This window comes from Macrotis lagotis, chromosome 1 (genome assembly GCF_037893015.1).
Source record: "Macrotis lagotis isolate mMagLag1 chromosome 1, bilby.v1.9.chrom.fasta, whole genome shotgun sequence".
NCBI classification, from domain to species: Eukaryota; Metazoa; Chordata; class Mammalia; order Peramelemorphia; family Peramelidae; genus Macrotis; species Macrotis lagotis.
The window spans coordinates 499,181,833-499,199,535 of NC_133658.1; the positions used below are offsets into that span (position 1 = coordinate 499,181,833).

The following is a 17,703-nucleotide window of genomic DNA, read 5'->3' on the forward strand; positions in this document are numbered from 1 at the left end:
TAAGAGCTGAATGGAAGGGAGTATTGCAGATACCTACCATCTACTCTTGTCAAACGTTTCCTTCCATATTCCTTCAAACATGCCCAAGTCTCCCCAATCTTAAAAAAAAAAATTTTATCTGTTGTTAACTCACTGCTTCCACTTCCTCTCCTCTTACCCTGGCAATCTGACTTTTGACACTTTCCAAAGCTATTATTAAGTGATGTACTCTAAATTGCTTAATCTGGTTATCTTCTCTCAGTCTTCATCCTTATCAATGCATATGTACGATCACTGAATTTTCATGACACTAACCTCTCCCTGTTCTCCTACTGGCTACCCCTTCATTTTATCATGTTTTATAACTAAGAGTTCCCCCATGGTTCTGTTCCAAAACTTTATTCTACACTTGAACTCTTGATAACCTCATCAACTCATATCATCTTTATGTAAATAACTCACCATATATATCCAGGCTGACCTACAGCTGTGAGCTTCAGTTTTCTAACCTTATCCTCATTTGCTTATTGAACATTCTAAACCTGAATTTCACAAACAACTTAAATTTTAAAAGTGTAAAATTGAACAAATTATTTCTCCTCAACATATTTCTATTCTAGACTATCAAAAAAAAGAACTGATAACTATTATATATCCACTCTCCCATGTCTATAATCTCAGCATTATCTAGGATCACTTACTCTGCTTCATCACGTTTGATCAGTCACCAAATCTCTCTTCACAGCATTTCTTGCATGTAACCTCCTTCTTTCCACTCACATCGCCACCACACAAACACACGAAACTATTTCAACATCTTTCTAATTCAATAGTCTGACTGCCTCAAGTAAATCACACTTCCCCAGTCTATCCTATGCAATGATGCCCAAGTAATATTCCTTAAGTACAGGCCAAATTATATCCCTCTGTATTCTTCAGTGGTTATTGCCTGTAGTATGAAATAAAAAATTTCTATCATTATCCCTTAAAGCCTGTCATAGCTTGATACCAGACTATCTTTCCAGACTTACTGGCCTGCCTCTCTGTGATGCAGTTTTCTCTGTTTTCCTCCCATACAACTTTACAACTCCCATTTCTTTGCCCTTGCCCTAGACATCCCACTTTACTTCTTATGAAGTCCTTCATTTTAGTTAAGATGCTGCTCGAGCACTAATTTATGCATACAGCCTTTCCTAAAGTATCTTAAATTTAAATATTTTGGGTCTATTAATATTTATAAATTCTCTTTATATCTTCATATGTACTTGTTTTCTTCAATTTAAGATCCTATGAGAGAGACTGGTTATATCAAATAATATTTCTACATCCAGTAATAATGCAATCCTAGGCACTTTGCAAGGGTTTTATCAATGTTTGTTGAATGCTTGATATCATTTGCAGTTTTCAGCACAGTATTGGAGAAAATCTTTCATGTTATTTTATGGAAAAGATAAATGTGGATGAAACAGTAATCAAGAAAGATGGATTCAGAAATGGTTGAAAAAAAGAATAGTTGTTTATGGTTCAATGATCACATGGTAGGAAGTTTCTAGTAAAACTAGCATAGGGTGGTTAATTAAAATTTTTATCAGTGGCAAGATCCATATGAACTGATGGAGCACAACAAAGGAGAACAATTTACATACTGACAACATACTTAAGGAGAAAGTGCAAAATGACAGTTGCAAAATGAGACATATTTTTGGATACTGTCAGAGTTAGAATTTTGTTAATCTTTTGTTGGTTTTTTCTTTTATTTCAGTAGAGATAAAGGGAAGGGGAAAGACTGAGAAAATAATGCTTTTTAAATTTGTAGGTGATACGAAACTGAAAAGGATAGATAGCACACTGAATAACAGAACCAGGATTCAGGGAAATCTTGACAAGTTTGAGTATTGGGCTGATTCTAAGATAAAATTTAACAGAAATTAATATATAATATCTTTCAAGCTTAATTGAAAAAACTGACTCCCTAGATCCAGAATGTATGGTTAATAGTTGAAAATATCTAAATGTTTGAATAGACAATAAATCTAGCACACGTCAGCAGTGTTTCCATGGTAATCAAAATTGCTGATGTGATTGATCTTGGTCTATAGTGTCAAGTGTAGTTTTCAATAAAGGACTGTTAGTCCCACTGTACTCTGCCATGGTCAGATGATACATGGAATATTGTCTTCAATTTTAAATACACTTTAAATGAAGGACATTAATATCCCTTCTCTCACCTTGAGAGAGGTGTGCTATTAAGATACCTTAATAAAAACCATTTTAATAACTCTGGTCTCAGTATTCAGAAGCCATTTATAATAATTTGAGCCCTCATCCACAATATTATTATAAAGCAAATCTCTTTTCCTGGTATTTTCCCGGAAGAACACAAGAAAATAATGCACACAAATGGCTTGATTTCAAGCCCACTTTCTTGTGTTCTTTGCTTGGGAAGATTGGTCCAGGTTTGGAGCCAAAAATGATTAAAAGATCTGGGGGTTTAAGAACTGTAGTTAAGGGGAATCTCCAGAGTAGTGGTGTCCAGAACTGCCCTGGCTGGCTTTAAAGTCCTTCAGGTGGGAGATCTATCCTGAAGGAGAGGCCAAGAGGTTGATAAGGGTACCCCAAGGGAAGGAGGGGGATTTGGGATTTCTCTCCAGGAATTTCCCCCAAATCCCAAAGCTCATCAAAGGAAGGTTGCTGGTGGATACATGAGGCAAGGGAGCATCATTGTCGGTAGCTGGAAGCCAAAGGAAGCTGATTGGATCCAGTGCTATATGAATGAGTTTAAATGTTCCTGTGTTTGTTCTATGTCCTGCCTTGTGAAAGTGGTCTTTAGGTATTTCTGGGTCTGGAGATTGACTCAGTCTAAGTATCAAAATGGAGGAGCTGAAGTTGGGCCGAGGAGTTTCAGCAGGTGGAGGAGAAATAGGTCTGCAACATCCCCCTTGTGGAGCACAGCCCCTCCCTCACTGAGCCAGAAGTAGCTACGCTGGTATGGAGAGTTTAAGAGAGAAAGAACTTTTAAGGGAAAGATTGAGAAGTTATAAAAAGGAAGATTTCTTATTCTTATGTCTAGGAAAGATCCTATGTTTTCTCCCTGGGTTGGGGGGAGGGGGTGGTAGGCTGGATATGTGAAAGTCTTGATTCCACCCATCATCTTGTTAAGACTTGAACTCTAAACTGAGTTCAACTGAGGAGTGCCCCACTGGTGGAAGGAGGGGGGAGAGACTTAAAGGTGCCATAATCAGGGATAGGACTCATTTATTGAAAGGAAATCATGTTTGATGAATGTCTCTGCTCTGGCCACATAGCCTATAAGTTCTGACTCACTCCATTTTTAAGGTTTCTGAACTGGACTTCTGGGAATCACTCTGAGAATTTTAAAAGAGGGGGATTACTGTTGTTACATTCTGACAATTTGAATAGAATGGGAGGAATTAAATAACCTAGATTGTTAAACTGGTTAGCGATTTTAAACTTTATTGTAACATCTTTGAGTTAAAGGAATGTGGTATTGTGTTACTGAAAGGAAAAAAACATAAGTTATAAGGGATACTGATTGATTTGGGGGGGCAGAAGCTAATTTGTTTTAATGTTAAGGCCAATAATGATAACAACTGTATTTTTATTTTGAATGGAGTTTTGGAATGTGAGTGCTGGATTCCCTGTATAAGGTACTCTAAAGCTTTTATCAAACTAAATTGTTGGTAAGTTTAGTTGTATAGTTGTGTAATATATATGATATTAGATTCTTGGAGAATCTAAGTACAACTGTTACGGGGGTCTCTGACAAATGACTAAACAAATAGCAATTATGTGGTTCCACTGTAAGGTAACTTTTGTGTGATATTCTTTTGTAAGTGCAGAGATTATATTTACAATATGTAATTATCTCTTTTGAATATATAAGCTATTTAAATACTGTATTGTTAAAGTCTGGAATTTACATGTGATTACTTTGAAGGAAAATAAGGGAAATATCAAAAATTATCCCCTTTTGGGATAGATCTGTGGATTCATGAATAATGTAATAATGGAAAGACTGTTTTGTACAACCTAGTAATTTGTGTTATTCTTATTGCTGCTTTGTTATATTGGAATTAATAACACATGTTAGAAATTTAAAGTCACCTAGATTTTCTAATAGTTTTAAAAAATTCTCAAAGTAATAATTTGCATGTTGGGGGGCAGCTAGGTGGTGCAGTGGATAGAGTACTGGCCTTGGAATCAGGAGGACCTTAATAATTGCCTAGCTGTGTGACCTTGGGCAAGTCACTTAACCCCAATTGCCTTGCAAAAACAAAAATAATCATTTGTATTTTAAGGATGGCTAATAGCTAAACAAGTTTATGTATATAAGTTTCTAGCTGTGTGTGTGTGTGTGTGTGTGTGTGTGTGTGTGTGTGAGAGAGAGAGAGAGAGAGAGAGAGAGAGAGACAGAGACAGAGAGAGAGACAGAGACAGACAGAGAGAGAGTTAGGAATATTTTGGATATATATATATATTACAAAGTTTTGGTTGTTTGAAGTAAAAGCATCTTTGTAATATGAGAAAGAGAAACACAAAGATAACTTGAGATTTTTCTGTGACAATATTTAGTTGAATTGTAAGAATTTAGGAGATGATAGGCAATCTCCTGGCCTGGCCAAAGGAGGCTAGGAGGGTCTTCTAGCCAAAGGGAATGTAATATACCATCATATGATTTCAGACAAAGGGATGTGGGTGTGGAGAATGTAGAGACCTTGAGTAAAAGGTAGGAGAAGAGGCCTGTCAGGCCAAAATTTCTGGTTTGAGCTAGGACCCGGGAAGGACAATCAAGAACTTTAGGTAGGGAGTATATTAATTTCGACCTCATTAAGACTATAATTGGAATTGAGTGAATTGAACTCACTTGAAGTCCTACTTAGATAAAACAACTATTTTGGATCATGAGACTTTTAGATTTTTTTTTCTTTGATGAGGCAAATGGGGTTAAGTGGCTTGCCCAAGGCCACACAGCTAGCTAATTATTAAGTGTCTGAGGCTGGATTTGAACCCAGGTACTCCTGACTCCAGGGCCGTTGCTCTATCCACTGCACCACCTAGCCACCCCTGATCATGAGACTTTTAATCAATTTTCTCTTTATGTCAGACACCAGAATGGTTAGAGAAAAGGAAGTGTTACTGAGTCAATGTCTTGTTCTTGTAGCCAAGAACAACACATTGGGTTGAAGATGTCAGGTGACAGGGATATACAGTCAAAGGGGCAGCTTTTTGGTATGACCTGAGGCTGGACTCTTTTGATTTGATTTCCCCAAAGTGACATTTGTATAATGACTCACTTGGAAAAATAAATCAGGCTTAAGACATTTGACTACCCCATGACCACTGCCTGGACGCTGGTATTCAATAATTGTTTCTATAAAGGAATTTTCCTTTGATGTCTTGGATCTTTATAGTAAAATGATAAGCATATCTAATAAAGAAGTTTTAGATCAAGTGGATTTAATAGCCAGATAGGCTAGGTGTGTGGCTCTGTTACCTGCTGTCAGCCACATGTTAAGATAGGAATTAAGTTTCCTTAATTTTTATGTTAGAAGGGATATTTAGGTAAGAAGAAGAAAGGAAAATTCTAAGGACAATTACAGTTTCAAAGTCTAGTTTAAGGAAAGGAATATGAGCTGTAGTGGAAACAATGAGAGTTATATTAGACAATCTGTTGACTGGAGAAGAAGTCTGTGATAAATTGAATTTATCAAGTTGCTGCCTAAAGATAGATGACAATAGGCATATAGTGAAAGACATCAGAAAGCTAGCTTGTTCCCCTGGAGCAAACCTGGAAAATAGGACAGGTCTATGTCTCCGATAATGAGGAAGTAAAAATCTTTTTTTTTTTAGGCTGGTTAATGGGGTTAAGTGACTTGCCCAAAGCCACACAACTAGGTAATTATTAAGTGTTTGAGGCCCCATCTGAACTCAAATATTCCTGATTCCAGGGCCTGTGCTCTGTCCACTGCACCACCTGGCCAACTGGGAAGTAAAAATGTTGACAGAAGAAAAATTCGGCAGTATGTCACTAATAAGGATTGCTATTCAAGAAAGAAATCACTAAGAACCCCCAAATTTTCATTATTAAAAAAGGGGGAGAATTGTGAGGAATATGTGGTTGTTTGGGTTACATTACAAAGACCTGACTCTGCCTATATTGCCTATGGGCAGACACTGAATTAAGTTAAAAGATAAAAGATCTAATCAAAAAGGGATGAGATTGCCCCACGTGTTTTTAAGTTAACCTAGAGTCTTGACCTTCTCATTTGCCCATGCTCAAAGAGATAGCTGTTCTTGCTCATTAGTATAATGAGCAGGGTGGGGGAGAATGTATAGGGACCAATACATCAATTAGATTGTGATGCTAGCCTATGATTGGCATGAAAGGGCAGGAACAAAGCCTTTAGAACTACATAAAAGACCTTCCGTTTTGGGGATTCCTCACCCCTCTCCCACCTTGAGAGAGATGTGCCATTAAGATATCTTAATAAAAAACCATTTTAATCACTCTGGGGGGGAAAAGGTTATTAATAAATTTTTAAGAGTCAGTCCATCTTGTAAAGGAACTGGGTTATGTTATGTTTAATCACATTAAAAAACAGACTCAAGAGGAACATGAGAGATGCCTTCAGATATCTGAAGAATTATTATGGGAAAGAGATCATTAGATTTGCTTTGATGGTCCCAGAGGAAAGACTCAGAAGCAATGGATAAAATTTACTTAATGCCAAGAAATCTATTTCCTAAAAATCCAGAACTATTCAAAAGTGAAATGGATTGCTTTGGGATGCTGAAAATTCTCCTAACAGGCAGAGATGGCTACCTGAAGTCCCTTGCAATTCTAAAAATGTATAATTCTGTCAAATTAACCCATCAAAGAAGGAAAGTTAACATAAAAAAATTATTTAAAGCACATATTTAAAATCTCTCTCTCTCTCTCTCTCTCTCTCTCTCTCTCACACACACACACACACACACAAACAAGATGTCAAACCATGTTCTATTATTACAGCAGTCAAGAACTCCTTTACCAACTCTTCAAAATAACCAGCACTGGAAGCTCCTGCAACAATTCTCTGCCTTCAAGTTTTATTGACACTAACAGCACCAGAAAAGACAAGAAGATATAGATTCTTTATCAATGAATTACTTTTTGTCAAGAATAGCACTTTCAGTAGACATGAGACAACTTGAACCAAATTTTCAAGCCCAATGTTTTTCATGTAGCAAGTCATAAATAAGTACTATTGTGATTAGACCAAGCATTTAAATAAATTTGTTATCAAGATATTGTTACACTACTTACTTTTTTTTGTAGGTTTTTTCATATGTGGGATGCACTAAATCATCATCTTCAGGTTCTTCTGGGACAGTACAACTCCTTTTTAAAAAGTCAATGGAAAAAAATGTCACTAGTGTCTTTTCACACATGTTCACCTCACCTCCATTACAAAATAAAATCTACAAATCAACTCTACCTGAATTGTGGATCAGGGTTCAAGGAGCAATACCATTTGTCAGGAAGGTGATCTATTCCATCTGGTAGTTTTCGCCATTTTAGGCAAGAATCACACTGAACCCATGTCTGGTCGGGTCGTTTTCTATAAAGAACATGAAATACTGGTATGAGAATTTGGTTACTTGGTAAGTTACCTTTATACTTTAATATTCCTCACAAAATGGTGCTCTTCAGAGCAATTTATACACATTAACAACAACATAGGGTCATGACCATAATGGACTTGTTCATTTCAGCAGCACAATAATCAAAGACATTTTTAAGACTTGTGATGGAAAATACCAACCATATCCAAAGAAGTTGTGGAGTTTGAATGAAAAACCAAAGCTCATAGTCTTCCAATTTTAAAAGTTGTCATATTTTATCTCTTTTTATCTCTCTAATGTTTGCTTTCTTTTGTTTGGATCTGGTTCTTCTTTCACAACATGTTCAATATTGATCTATGTTTAGATCTATGTTTAGAATGGTTGTAAATATAGAGCTCTTATCAGGTTGCTTTCTGTCAGGGGAGGGGGGAGGGAAAGAAGGGAAGGAGAAAAACTATAAACTAAAAAAACCTGTAAAAATGATTAGTAAAATCTACAGTACATGTAGTTGGAAAAATAATAAAATATTTTAATAAAATAAAACAAAATGGTACTCTTCTCTTAGGAATTCTAACAAATTTATAACTAACTAGTCAAATGAAAGGACTATCACACTAAAAAGGTTGAAAATACCAGACTGTATAGTATTAATATCGTAACTAAGTATGGAAAGAGTCATTACCACTAAATGAATTAAGTGATTAATCATTTAGCTATGACAAATAAAAATAGAAAACAGTCTTTAAACTCTATGTCCCTTTTTTTATTCCCAAAGTGACAGTGACATAAACAGATCAGTCAAAGAAGGATCACTTTTGGAACACCTAGAAGATTCAAGGATCTTTTGGAAATCTAAATATGAGAGAATTTTGTCCAATGATCAATCAATGATATAGTTCTGGAAGAAATGAATGATATCAGGATTAGTTACAAAAGTTAGTTCACTAATTTTTCTTCAAGAAGCAAATAAGAGGGGCGGCTAGGTGGCATAATGGATAAAGCACCAGCCTTGGAGTTAGGAGTACCTGGGTTCAAATCCGGTCTCAGACACTTAATAATTACCTAGCTGTGTGGCCTTGGGGCAAGCCACTTAACCCCATTTGCCTTGCAAAAAAAAAAAAACCCTAAAAAAAAAAGAAGCAAATAAGAAATTTAGTAATTTCATATTATACCTCAAAGGCAATAAAATGATTTCATGGGACAAAGTTACCAAAGATCCAATTGCCTTTTTCTCAAATTCTCCTCAATCTTTTTTCTCTCCAAGTTTGGACAACAACAATCCTCTCCTGGTTCTCCTCCTCCTCCTCCCTTCGGATTCCTTTGCTGGATCCTCATCTATATATCATGTGCTCCAATCAGAGGTATCTCACAGGATTCTCTCATAGGCCTATATAACTGTTTTTTAGATATCTTCAACAGGATGTCCAAATGAAACATTTTTCTCTAGATCTTTTCCCCTCAATACTCCCCCCCCATTTCCCTATTCTGGTACAGTAAATTGATCCTCCCATTTGCCTAGGTGTTATTTTAAGTTCCTTGCTATCTCTACTCCCCCTTTATAGAATGTTTTGTCAAGGAATGACAATTTTTTTTTTTGCATCCTCTGAAATTGCCACCATACATTTGAAGGTGTTCATCATTTTAAACCTGGACTATTAAAATAACCTGCTTGAGTCTTTCTCTTCACTCAAATAACATTCAATTCCATCAGCTACTAAAATGATTTTCCTAAAGCAGTAGGTTGACATCCCCTAGTTTCAACAGACTCCACAGCTTCTTATTTCCTCCAGGAATAAATACAAAATACTCATTTGGCATTCAAAGTCCTTAGTAACCTAGGCTCCTCTTACCTTTTCAGTATACTAACACTTTAGTTCCCATAATTTACTTTTTCCTTATTCAATAACACTGACATTCTTGCTGGGTTGTTTGTTTATTACTTTGACTTTTCATTTTAGTGTAAACATAATACTTGAAAACAGAAACAAAAGTCCCTCAAATCTGAGGGAATTTTTCGAATCAGAGAAACAGTACAAGCTAAGCTACTTTAAGTAATGCCAACTTATTGTAAATAGTATGGTTCTTTTTTTTTTCTTTACATTTTTGCAAGGCAAGCAGGGCTAAGTGGCCTGCCCAAGGTCACACAGCTAGGCAATTATTAAGTGCCTGAGCCCGGACTTGAACCCAGGCACTCCCGACTCCAGAGCCAGTGCTTCATCCACTGTGCCACCTAGCCGCCCCAGTATGGTTCTTTTTTAACAAGTAAAATTGAAAAAGAAATATATTATGTAAATATGTACATACCTAAATATATAAATGGGCATGTATAGAAAAGCAAGGAATAATAAAGTCCTACACACACACACACACACACACACACACACACTTCATTTTGCAGCAAGAGTTCATCAGTTCTCTCTCTAGAGGTAGACTTCTGGATTACTGTATTAATAGAATAACAAAGTCTTTCTCAGTTTATGATCATTAAAAAATTGCTACTACCATGTATAATGTTCTCAAAGTTCAGGTCACTTCACTTTGCATCAATTCATAGAAGTTTTGGCAATCATTCCCCCCATCATTGTTTCTTATACCAATACATTTGACTTGATGGCATGCCCTCAATTTCCAGTTGAGCTGCTATATATAATTCCTTTTCCTTTATGTTTGGACTTTTCAGGATCTCAGGTCTAGTAGTGGTATTGCTGGATCAAAAGGTATGCACAGGGGCAGCTAGGTGGCACAGTGGATAGAACACTGGCCCTGGAATCGGGAGGACCTGAGTTCAAATCCAGCCTCAGACACCTAATAATTTCTTAGCTGTATGGCCTTGGGCAAGTCACTTAACCCCGTTTGCCTTGTAAAAACCTAAAAAAAAGTATGCAGTTTGATAGCCCTTTCATCATAGTTAAAAATTATTCTCCAAAATAGATGGACCAGCTTACAACTACAGTGCATTTATGTACCTATTTATTCATATGCCCACCAACTAATGTGATAGGTATAAAGTGGTGCCTGAGAGTTGTTTTAATTTGCATTCCTTTAATCAATAAGTGATTTACAGCATTTTTTGATTTAATTAAATGTCATTTTCAGTTTTGAAAAATGCTGGTTCATGTGTTTTAGTCATTTATGAATGGGGAAAGGTTCTTATTTTATAAATTTTGCTTAGTTATCCAAAATTATGAGAAATAGGAGCTTTAGCAGAGAAATTTGTTGCAAAAATTTAATATTAATCTTTATCTATGGTATATCTATTAGCAAAATGGAGTTCCTGATTATCTCTTTAAATTATGACTATTTTTGCTTTTGCATTGTTTGACATCATAATTCGTAATTCCTAGCACTGCCTTTTTTACTTCGCCTAATCTGCTCCAGTTATCTATTTTAATTATCTCTGTCTTTCTGTTCCAAGTGTATTTATTATAAACAACATATTGCTGGATCCTGGTTTTTAATCTATTCTGATATTTGCACTTTATTTTATGAGTGTGTTCAACCCATTCATAGTTAAAATAATTGTGTATATTTCCCTTTATTCTTTTTTATTCTATTCTTTTATATCACTTTAAAAATCTTTTTGCTTCTAACTACTGTCTCCCTCAATCTGCTCTTCACTTCTAAAGTACTTAATGGGACAGAGTTAAGGAAAAATGATTTGGTAAAAAAGAAAAAAACAGCAATAATAAAGCTTAAAAGAAAAATACTGTTTTGCCTCAAAAAGGCAAGACAAGGATTTATATTTTTATGGTTGTCATAGGTAGAGATATCTTTTGTGAATTTTTTCTTCTTAAAAATCAATTTCTCTTCATATTCTAGGCACACTGATTTTCAGAAATGCTTTTATAATTTTATATGAACAAAAATGTCAGTTTTGTCTTGTGATCTCCTTAAATCTCACTATCTCTTTGCATTCTCTGCTAATTTTAAAATATAAGCTTTTACATAAAGGTGTTTATCCAATTTAAAGCTTATACACTATATAGACTATACAAGTATAAAATTTTAAGCATAACTTTTTTATCCTAAGTGTTTGTTGAAAAGGGAGTCTGTTAGAAGTTACCTTGCCTAATTCTAATTTTATTTTTTACATTTGATTCCCATGTTTCTACCTATTGATTATTTTTACCTTCCTAGAGATTTCTGTCCTTGAATTATTCTCCCCCGCCTTCATTCATTCTTCTTTGGCCACCTCTGCCACAAGACCATACCCTTTTGGGCTTTGGGGTCTTGCTCTTCCAATTAACCAATCATTGTTTCCATAGAGGACACAGGATCAATTATATTAAGATGATCTCAAATGGCAGAGCATCTAAACTCTTTATAGAAAAGTTAAATAAATTACAAGAGAAAATAGCCAAACTATCCCCTTTCCAAATGAGATTAACTATCAAATAAATAAGAAATTAGTTGAGTAGAATGATGGTAGAATTTTAACAAAGTTAGATATGCTAGATCTCTTTACAGAAAAGAGATTACTTTTTTTTTCTCAGATGTACAATGAATGAACTTTCACAAAAACTGATCATAAATTAATAAAGGCATACCAATCTTATACAAATGCAAAAAGTACTAAATGGACCTTTACCAGACCATAATACAATAAAAATTACATTGAAAAATTACATTACAAAAATACAATGAAGGGTCTTAGAAAGATAGACAAAAAAATTAACTGGAAACTAAATGAGTGGGGCAAAGAAATTATCACAGAAAAAAGATGCAATTTCCTATCCTTTATGTATCTGTAAGTGTTCACACACAAATACAGCTATATATAAACATCAATGTATATTCATATTGTATTTAAATATGAAAAGGGGGGACTACACCACAAAGGAATATGAAATTAAAACTATTTTGAGGAGCTCTTTTTGCCCAGTGATGTGTCGGTAAAAGAGATAAAGTGAAATGGATATTTACAAAAATATAAATTGCCCAGATCATCAGGAGACAGCCCTTAAATAATCTGATCATAGAATAACAAACTAAACTAGACAGAAATGTGCTCCCTAAGGGAAATGTATTTACAAATAAATTCTCACAAACATTTAAATAACAATTAAACCCAATACTATATAAACTTTACAAAAAAATTAAGTAAATAAGTCTGGGGTAGGGGGAAAGAACCAAAATAGTAGAGTAAAGGCAGGGGCCCACATGAGCTCTCTCAAATTCCCCTCAAAATAATATTAAAATAATGGACCTACAACAAGTTTCAGAATGGCAGAACCAACAAAAAGACAGGGTGAAACAATTTACTGGCCCATAACTTAGAAGGTTAAAGCTCTGTTTAACCAGGGTGGAAGTGAAGTGCTGTTCAACATAGGCTATGACCTGGCAAGCAAGCAGCAGGCCTTGTGGATAACAGCAGAAGGAGATTACAGAGAACCATTTACTAACACTAGGTGCAAGATTTTGATGCCCTGCTCATACACAATGTCCTGGGTTGCAATTCAAAGGAAAGAAAGAACACAAACATATGACCACAGGGCAGTGGGGACTCCAGTCACAGCTCCAGGGTTGAAAATAATGCTTGTGTCGCTCACAGAGCACAGCAAAAATGAGGAGAGCAGTGATCAGATTACACTTCTCTTTCTATCATACTATCTTGGAAGAACTGACCACATAAAGACCCACTCCTAAGAATTAGCACTAAAACAGCAGCATAGAAGACCTGAAACTTGAGACACTATCCTCTCCAGTTCAGGAGCAGAGCCCAATTTTAACATAAAAGTTAAAAGTCAAGTAATAAGTTGGAAAAATGAGTAAATAATTTAAAAAGGACTTAACTATAGAAAGTTACTGTGTTCAAAGGGAAGATCAAAATATGAACTCAGAAGACCACCACAAAGTCCAAACAGCTACATGCAAAGTCTTTAGAAAAAAAAAAAAAGAATGAATTGGTCTCAGGAACAAAAAAATTCCTGGAAGAATGTCATTGCTTCTTTCCCTCAGAAACAATGTAGTATTACTAAGTGATAACACGTATTTTAATAAAATGAATAAAACAAACCTATGACAAGAACAAGTCTGGTTTACAGACAAGAGAATAGTGAGATAGATTATTCCAAAGTTTCAAAGGAGAAAAAGCAATGGATCTGGTGCCAAAGGACCATGAAATTCAGATACCATCTGCCAATTACTAAAAATGTGACTATAGTTAAATGACATCTAAGCCTGCTTATTACCTGCACCACAAGGTTTTTGTAACAACCAAATGAAAAAATTAATATACTTAAAATATATATATATATATATATATAAACTTTTTATAGCCATAAAACAAATTTCACCAAAGTCTAGAAAAATGTAGCCAGGAGATCTCAAAACTTAATGCTGAAGCTTTACTGACAATATCAGCAACATCTGCAACAGGAAATTGAATGGAGAAACTAATTAGAAACCAGTTTGAGAAGGAAATGGCACACTAATTAAGTATCTTTGCCAAGAAAACCCCAAATAGGATCACAAAGGTTAAGACATGATTAAAATGACTGAACAACAAAAGAAACTAATTTATATACAAAAGAAGTTAAACATCAAAAGAAATAAATATTGGTTCAAATTATTTTCTACAGAGCATTATAAGATATTTATCAATGTTTCCCATCCTGGATCTTTCCTTATCATGGTTGAATGGGCTTGTGTAGATCACTGAAATTATGATCTATATTGTGCAGTGTTACCCAAGACAGACAGATCATAATGGAAAGTTCTGACAAACCTGATGGGGAATCCACTGATGGGAAATCACTAGTATCTCTGCCAAAAAAAAAAAAATTCCATTGACATTAAAATGATAAAAGATATGACTTGAGAAGATAAGCCCTTCAGGTTGAAAGGTGTCCTAAACATTATTGGAGCAGAAGATAGGATAACTACAAGTAGCTCCAAGAATGAACTAAGCAGCTAGGTCAAAACTGAAAAGAAGCTCACTCAGCTATGGATATGTCTGATGTTACAAGGACAGTTCGATGTTGTAAAGATCAGTAATGCAGAGGCACATGGACTGTAAGTAAGCCAAATGTGGTCAAGCAGGAGAAAAATAGTACTAGGATCTCAAAAATAACAGAATTATGTTTGTATCCAAGGCAAACCATTCAACTCCAGTCACTGATGCCAAATGGGCCAAAGTTGATCAGTTCTGAAAAGACCTCCATCTGCCAGAAATTACATCAAAAAAAAAAATCATTCATTCATAATAAGGGATTGCAATACTGAAAGAGGAAATCAAAAGATAAATGAAATAACAGGCAGCTATGGCCTTGGAGTACAAGATGAAGCAAGGAAAAGACAATATTATGTCAAGATAACTCTGTGGTCATAATAAACACTCTTTTTTCAACAACTCAAAAGTCCACTGTACTTCTGGACATCACCAAATAATGATCAATATTAAATTCAAACTGATTACAAAACAAGATCTATAGGTAACTGTGACTTAGATCATTAGCTTCTTATTGTAAAGTTCAGACTTTGAAGAAATTAAGGAAAGCCATCACATCATATTGGTATGAACAACCCTTAGAATATGAAATGTAAGTAATGAAGAGATTTAAGGGATCTGGTAGATTTAGTATCTGAAGAACTATAAGCATAGATTCACAGTATTGTATAGTAGGCAGCAATATAAAACATTCCAAGGATAAAAGAAGAGCAGTTATCAAAATGGTTGTCAGATGAGGCTGTACAAATAGCTGAGAAAAGAAGGAAAGAAAAACATAAAGGAGACAAGAAAAGTTATATACCCAACTGAAAGCAGAAAAACAAGGAGATAAGGATTTTCTTAAATGAGCAAAGCAAAGAAATAGAAATAAGCAATAAGAGGGGAATAACAAGAGATCTCTTGAAAAATGGGTATGATAAAAAGACCAAAAAAGTTAGGGACTTAATGGAGGTAGACAAGAAGTATCAAAAATATGAAAAATAATAAAAAGTGTAGTTACTGATCTAGAGTCAGACATCCTGGAGAATGAAGTCAAGTGGGCCTTAGGAAACATTGCTAAACAAGAATTCTATCACTTCCCACTAGCCATTTAAAATCCTAAAAGATTATGCTGCAAAAGGGTTGCACTCAACAGTGTCCCTGGATTGAAAAAATATCAGTTTATGACCCAATCCTAAAGAAGGGTAATGATCAAATTATCAAACAATTGCAATCATTTCACACATCAACAAGGTTATTGTTAAAATTCTACACGCTAGGCTTCAGCAATATGTCAACCAAGAATTATCAGAAAAGTACACAGTTTTTCCAAGAGACAGAAGAACTAGAGACCAAATTGCTAACATTCTATTGGATTATGGAAAAAACGAAGAGTTCTAGAAAAACATTTACTTCTGCTTCATAAACCACATTAGTCTTTGACCGTGGATCACAACAAAATGTGGCAAATCCTCAACAAGATGGGAGTACCAGATCACCTTACTTATCTCCTGAAGAATCTGTATGTGAGCCAAGAGGCATCAGTTAGAACTAAACATGGAACAATTGATTGGTTTAAGATAGGGAAATAAGTATGACAAGGCTATACATTTTCACTTTTTTAACTTATGTGCAAAGTACATCATGACAAAAGCCAGACTGGATTAATTAAAAGCTGGAATAAAGATTGCCAGGAGAAATAACAGGCAGATGGCAGAAAGTGAAGAATTAACAAGTGTCTTGATTAGGTTGAAAAAGGAGAGTAAAGGCTTAACCCTAAAAAAAAAGTTAAGTTTTTGGCAACTGGTCCCATCCCTTCTTGTCAAACAGAAGAAAAAAATGGAAGCAGTGTCAGATTTTATTATTCTTGGTCTACCAAAAGCACCCACATCTATGAAATTAAAAAACACTTGCTCCTTGGAAGGAAAGCTATGGTAAATCTGGATAACATACTGAAAAGCAGAGACATCCCCATAACCAACAAAGGTATGTAAAAGACAAAGCTATGTTTTTTCCAGAAAAAATATATGACTATAAGGAAAGCTAAGCATTATAGAAAAAAACATTTTTAAACTGTGGTGCCAGAGAAAACTTATGACAATCTCTTGAACAAGGAGATCAAACCAGTCAAAACTTAAAGGAATTAATTCAGACTACTCAATGGAAGGAAACTATTGAAGTTGAAACTTAAATCCTTTGGTCATATGATGAAAAGACAGGACTCATTGGAAAAGACCCTGTTTTTTGGAAAAATTAGAGCAAAAGGAGAAAGATGAGGATGAAAACCACAAGCATGAGCTTGACCAGATTTTAAGAAATAGTGGAGGATATGCTGCTGGTGTGTTAAGTATCATGGGGTCATTAAGAGTCTACTGAAGGAATAAACAATAATGAAGTTTTTTCCTAAGTAATATGGATGATGAAAAATTCCATTTCATATATCATCATAAAGTATACCTTGGTGTTTTCATATGTATATACTTACTGCATATCTTCAACAGGCAAATTTAGAGGATATTCCGCATTTTTCTTCACTTTCATTTCATTCCAATAATCATTAAGCTTTTCTCCCAATGCTGCTATGGTAAGCCTAATAAAATAAAAGGAGACTTTCTAAAGATCATTAACATAAAAGTCAGTATTATTCTTTTGCTTAGAGATCACAGAATTTCAAAAAGCCCATATATTAATACTGTTGCTATATTCTACCAGAACTTTTTTTCCAAAGAAAAAAAAGGTTTTCCTTTGAACTGTTCTGACCTGGTCATTTAAACAGGAACATGAGGAAATGACAGTACATATCAGTTCCCTGGAAATACAAATGAATCAGATATTAAAAAATGAAGATTAAAAAAAAGAGATCCAATACTATGTCAGCACCAGAACTGAAGTTCTCTTTACTCTAGCCATTCCTCTATAACCAATAAAAGCTAATGGATGAAAAATAAAGAGAACATTTATTTGCTGATATCTGACTGAACATCAGCAAGCAAACATTTCACTTTTCCCTATGATCTAATATATCTATTGAGAATTTGCATAAAATTCAGGGGAATACTGTAAGAAATCAGAAATGGTTTATAGGCCCACTAATGCAGCAAAGGGATATACAATTTAGCTTTTCAGATAAGGAGCAGGATTGTGGTTTTATTATAAGAAACTCCCTTGGG

General features: G+C 34.9%; 1 protein-coding gene across 3 annotated transcripts in view; it reads right to left on the reverse strand.

Moving 5' to 3' along the window:
• Positions 1–17,703, reverse strand: part of MORC3 (MORC family CW-type zinc finger 3) — a 77,310-nt gene that overhangs the window by 8,139 nt on the left and 51,468 nt on the right. For all 3 annotated transcript variants that reach the window (XM_074213941.1, XM_074213940.1, XM_074213942.1), the window contains 3 exons: positions 17,019–17,123; positions 7,479–7,601; positions 7,307–7,381 (listed from right to left, as the gene is read on the reverse strand). In XM_074213941.1, coding sequence (XP_074070042.1) covers positions 7,307–7,381; positions 7,479–7,601; positions 17,019–17,123 — 303 coding nt within the window. The remainder of the gene's footprint in view (positions 1–7,306; positions 7,382–7,478; positions 7,602–17,018; positions 17,124–17,703) is intronic.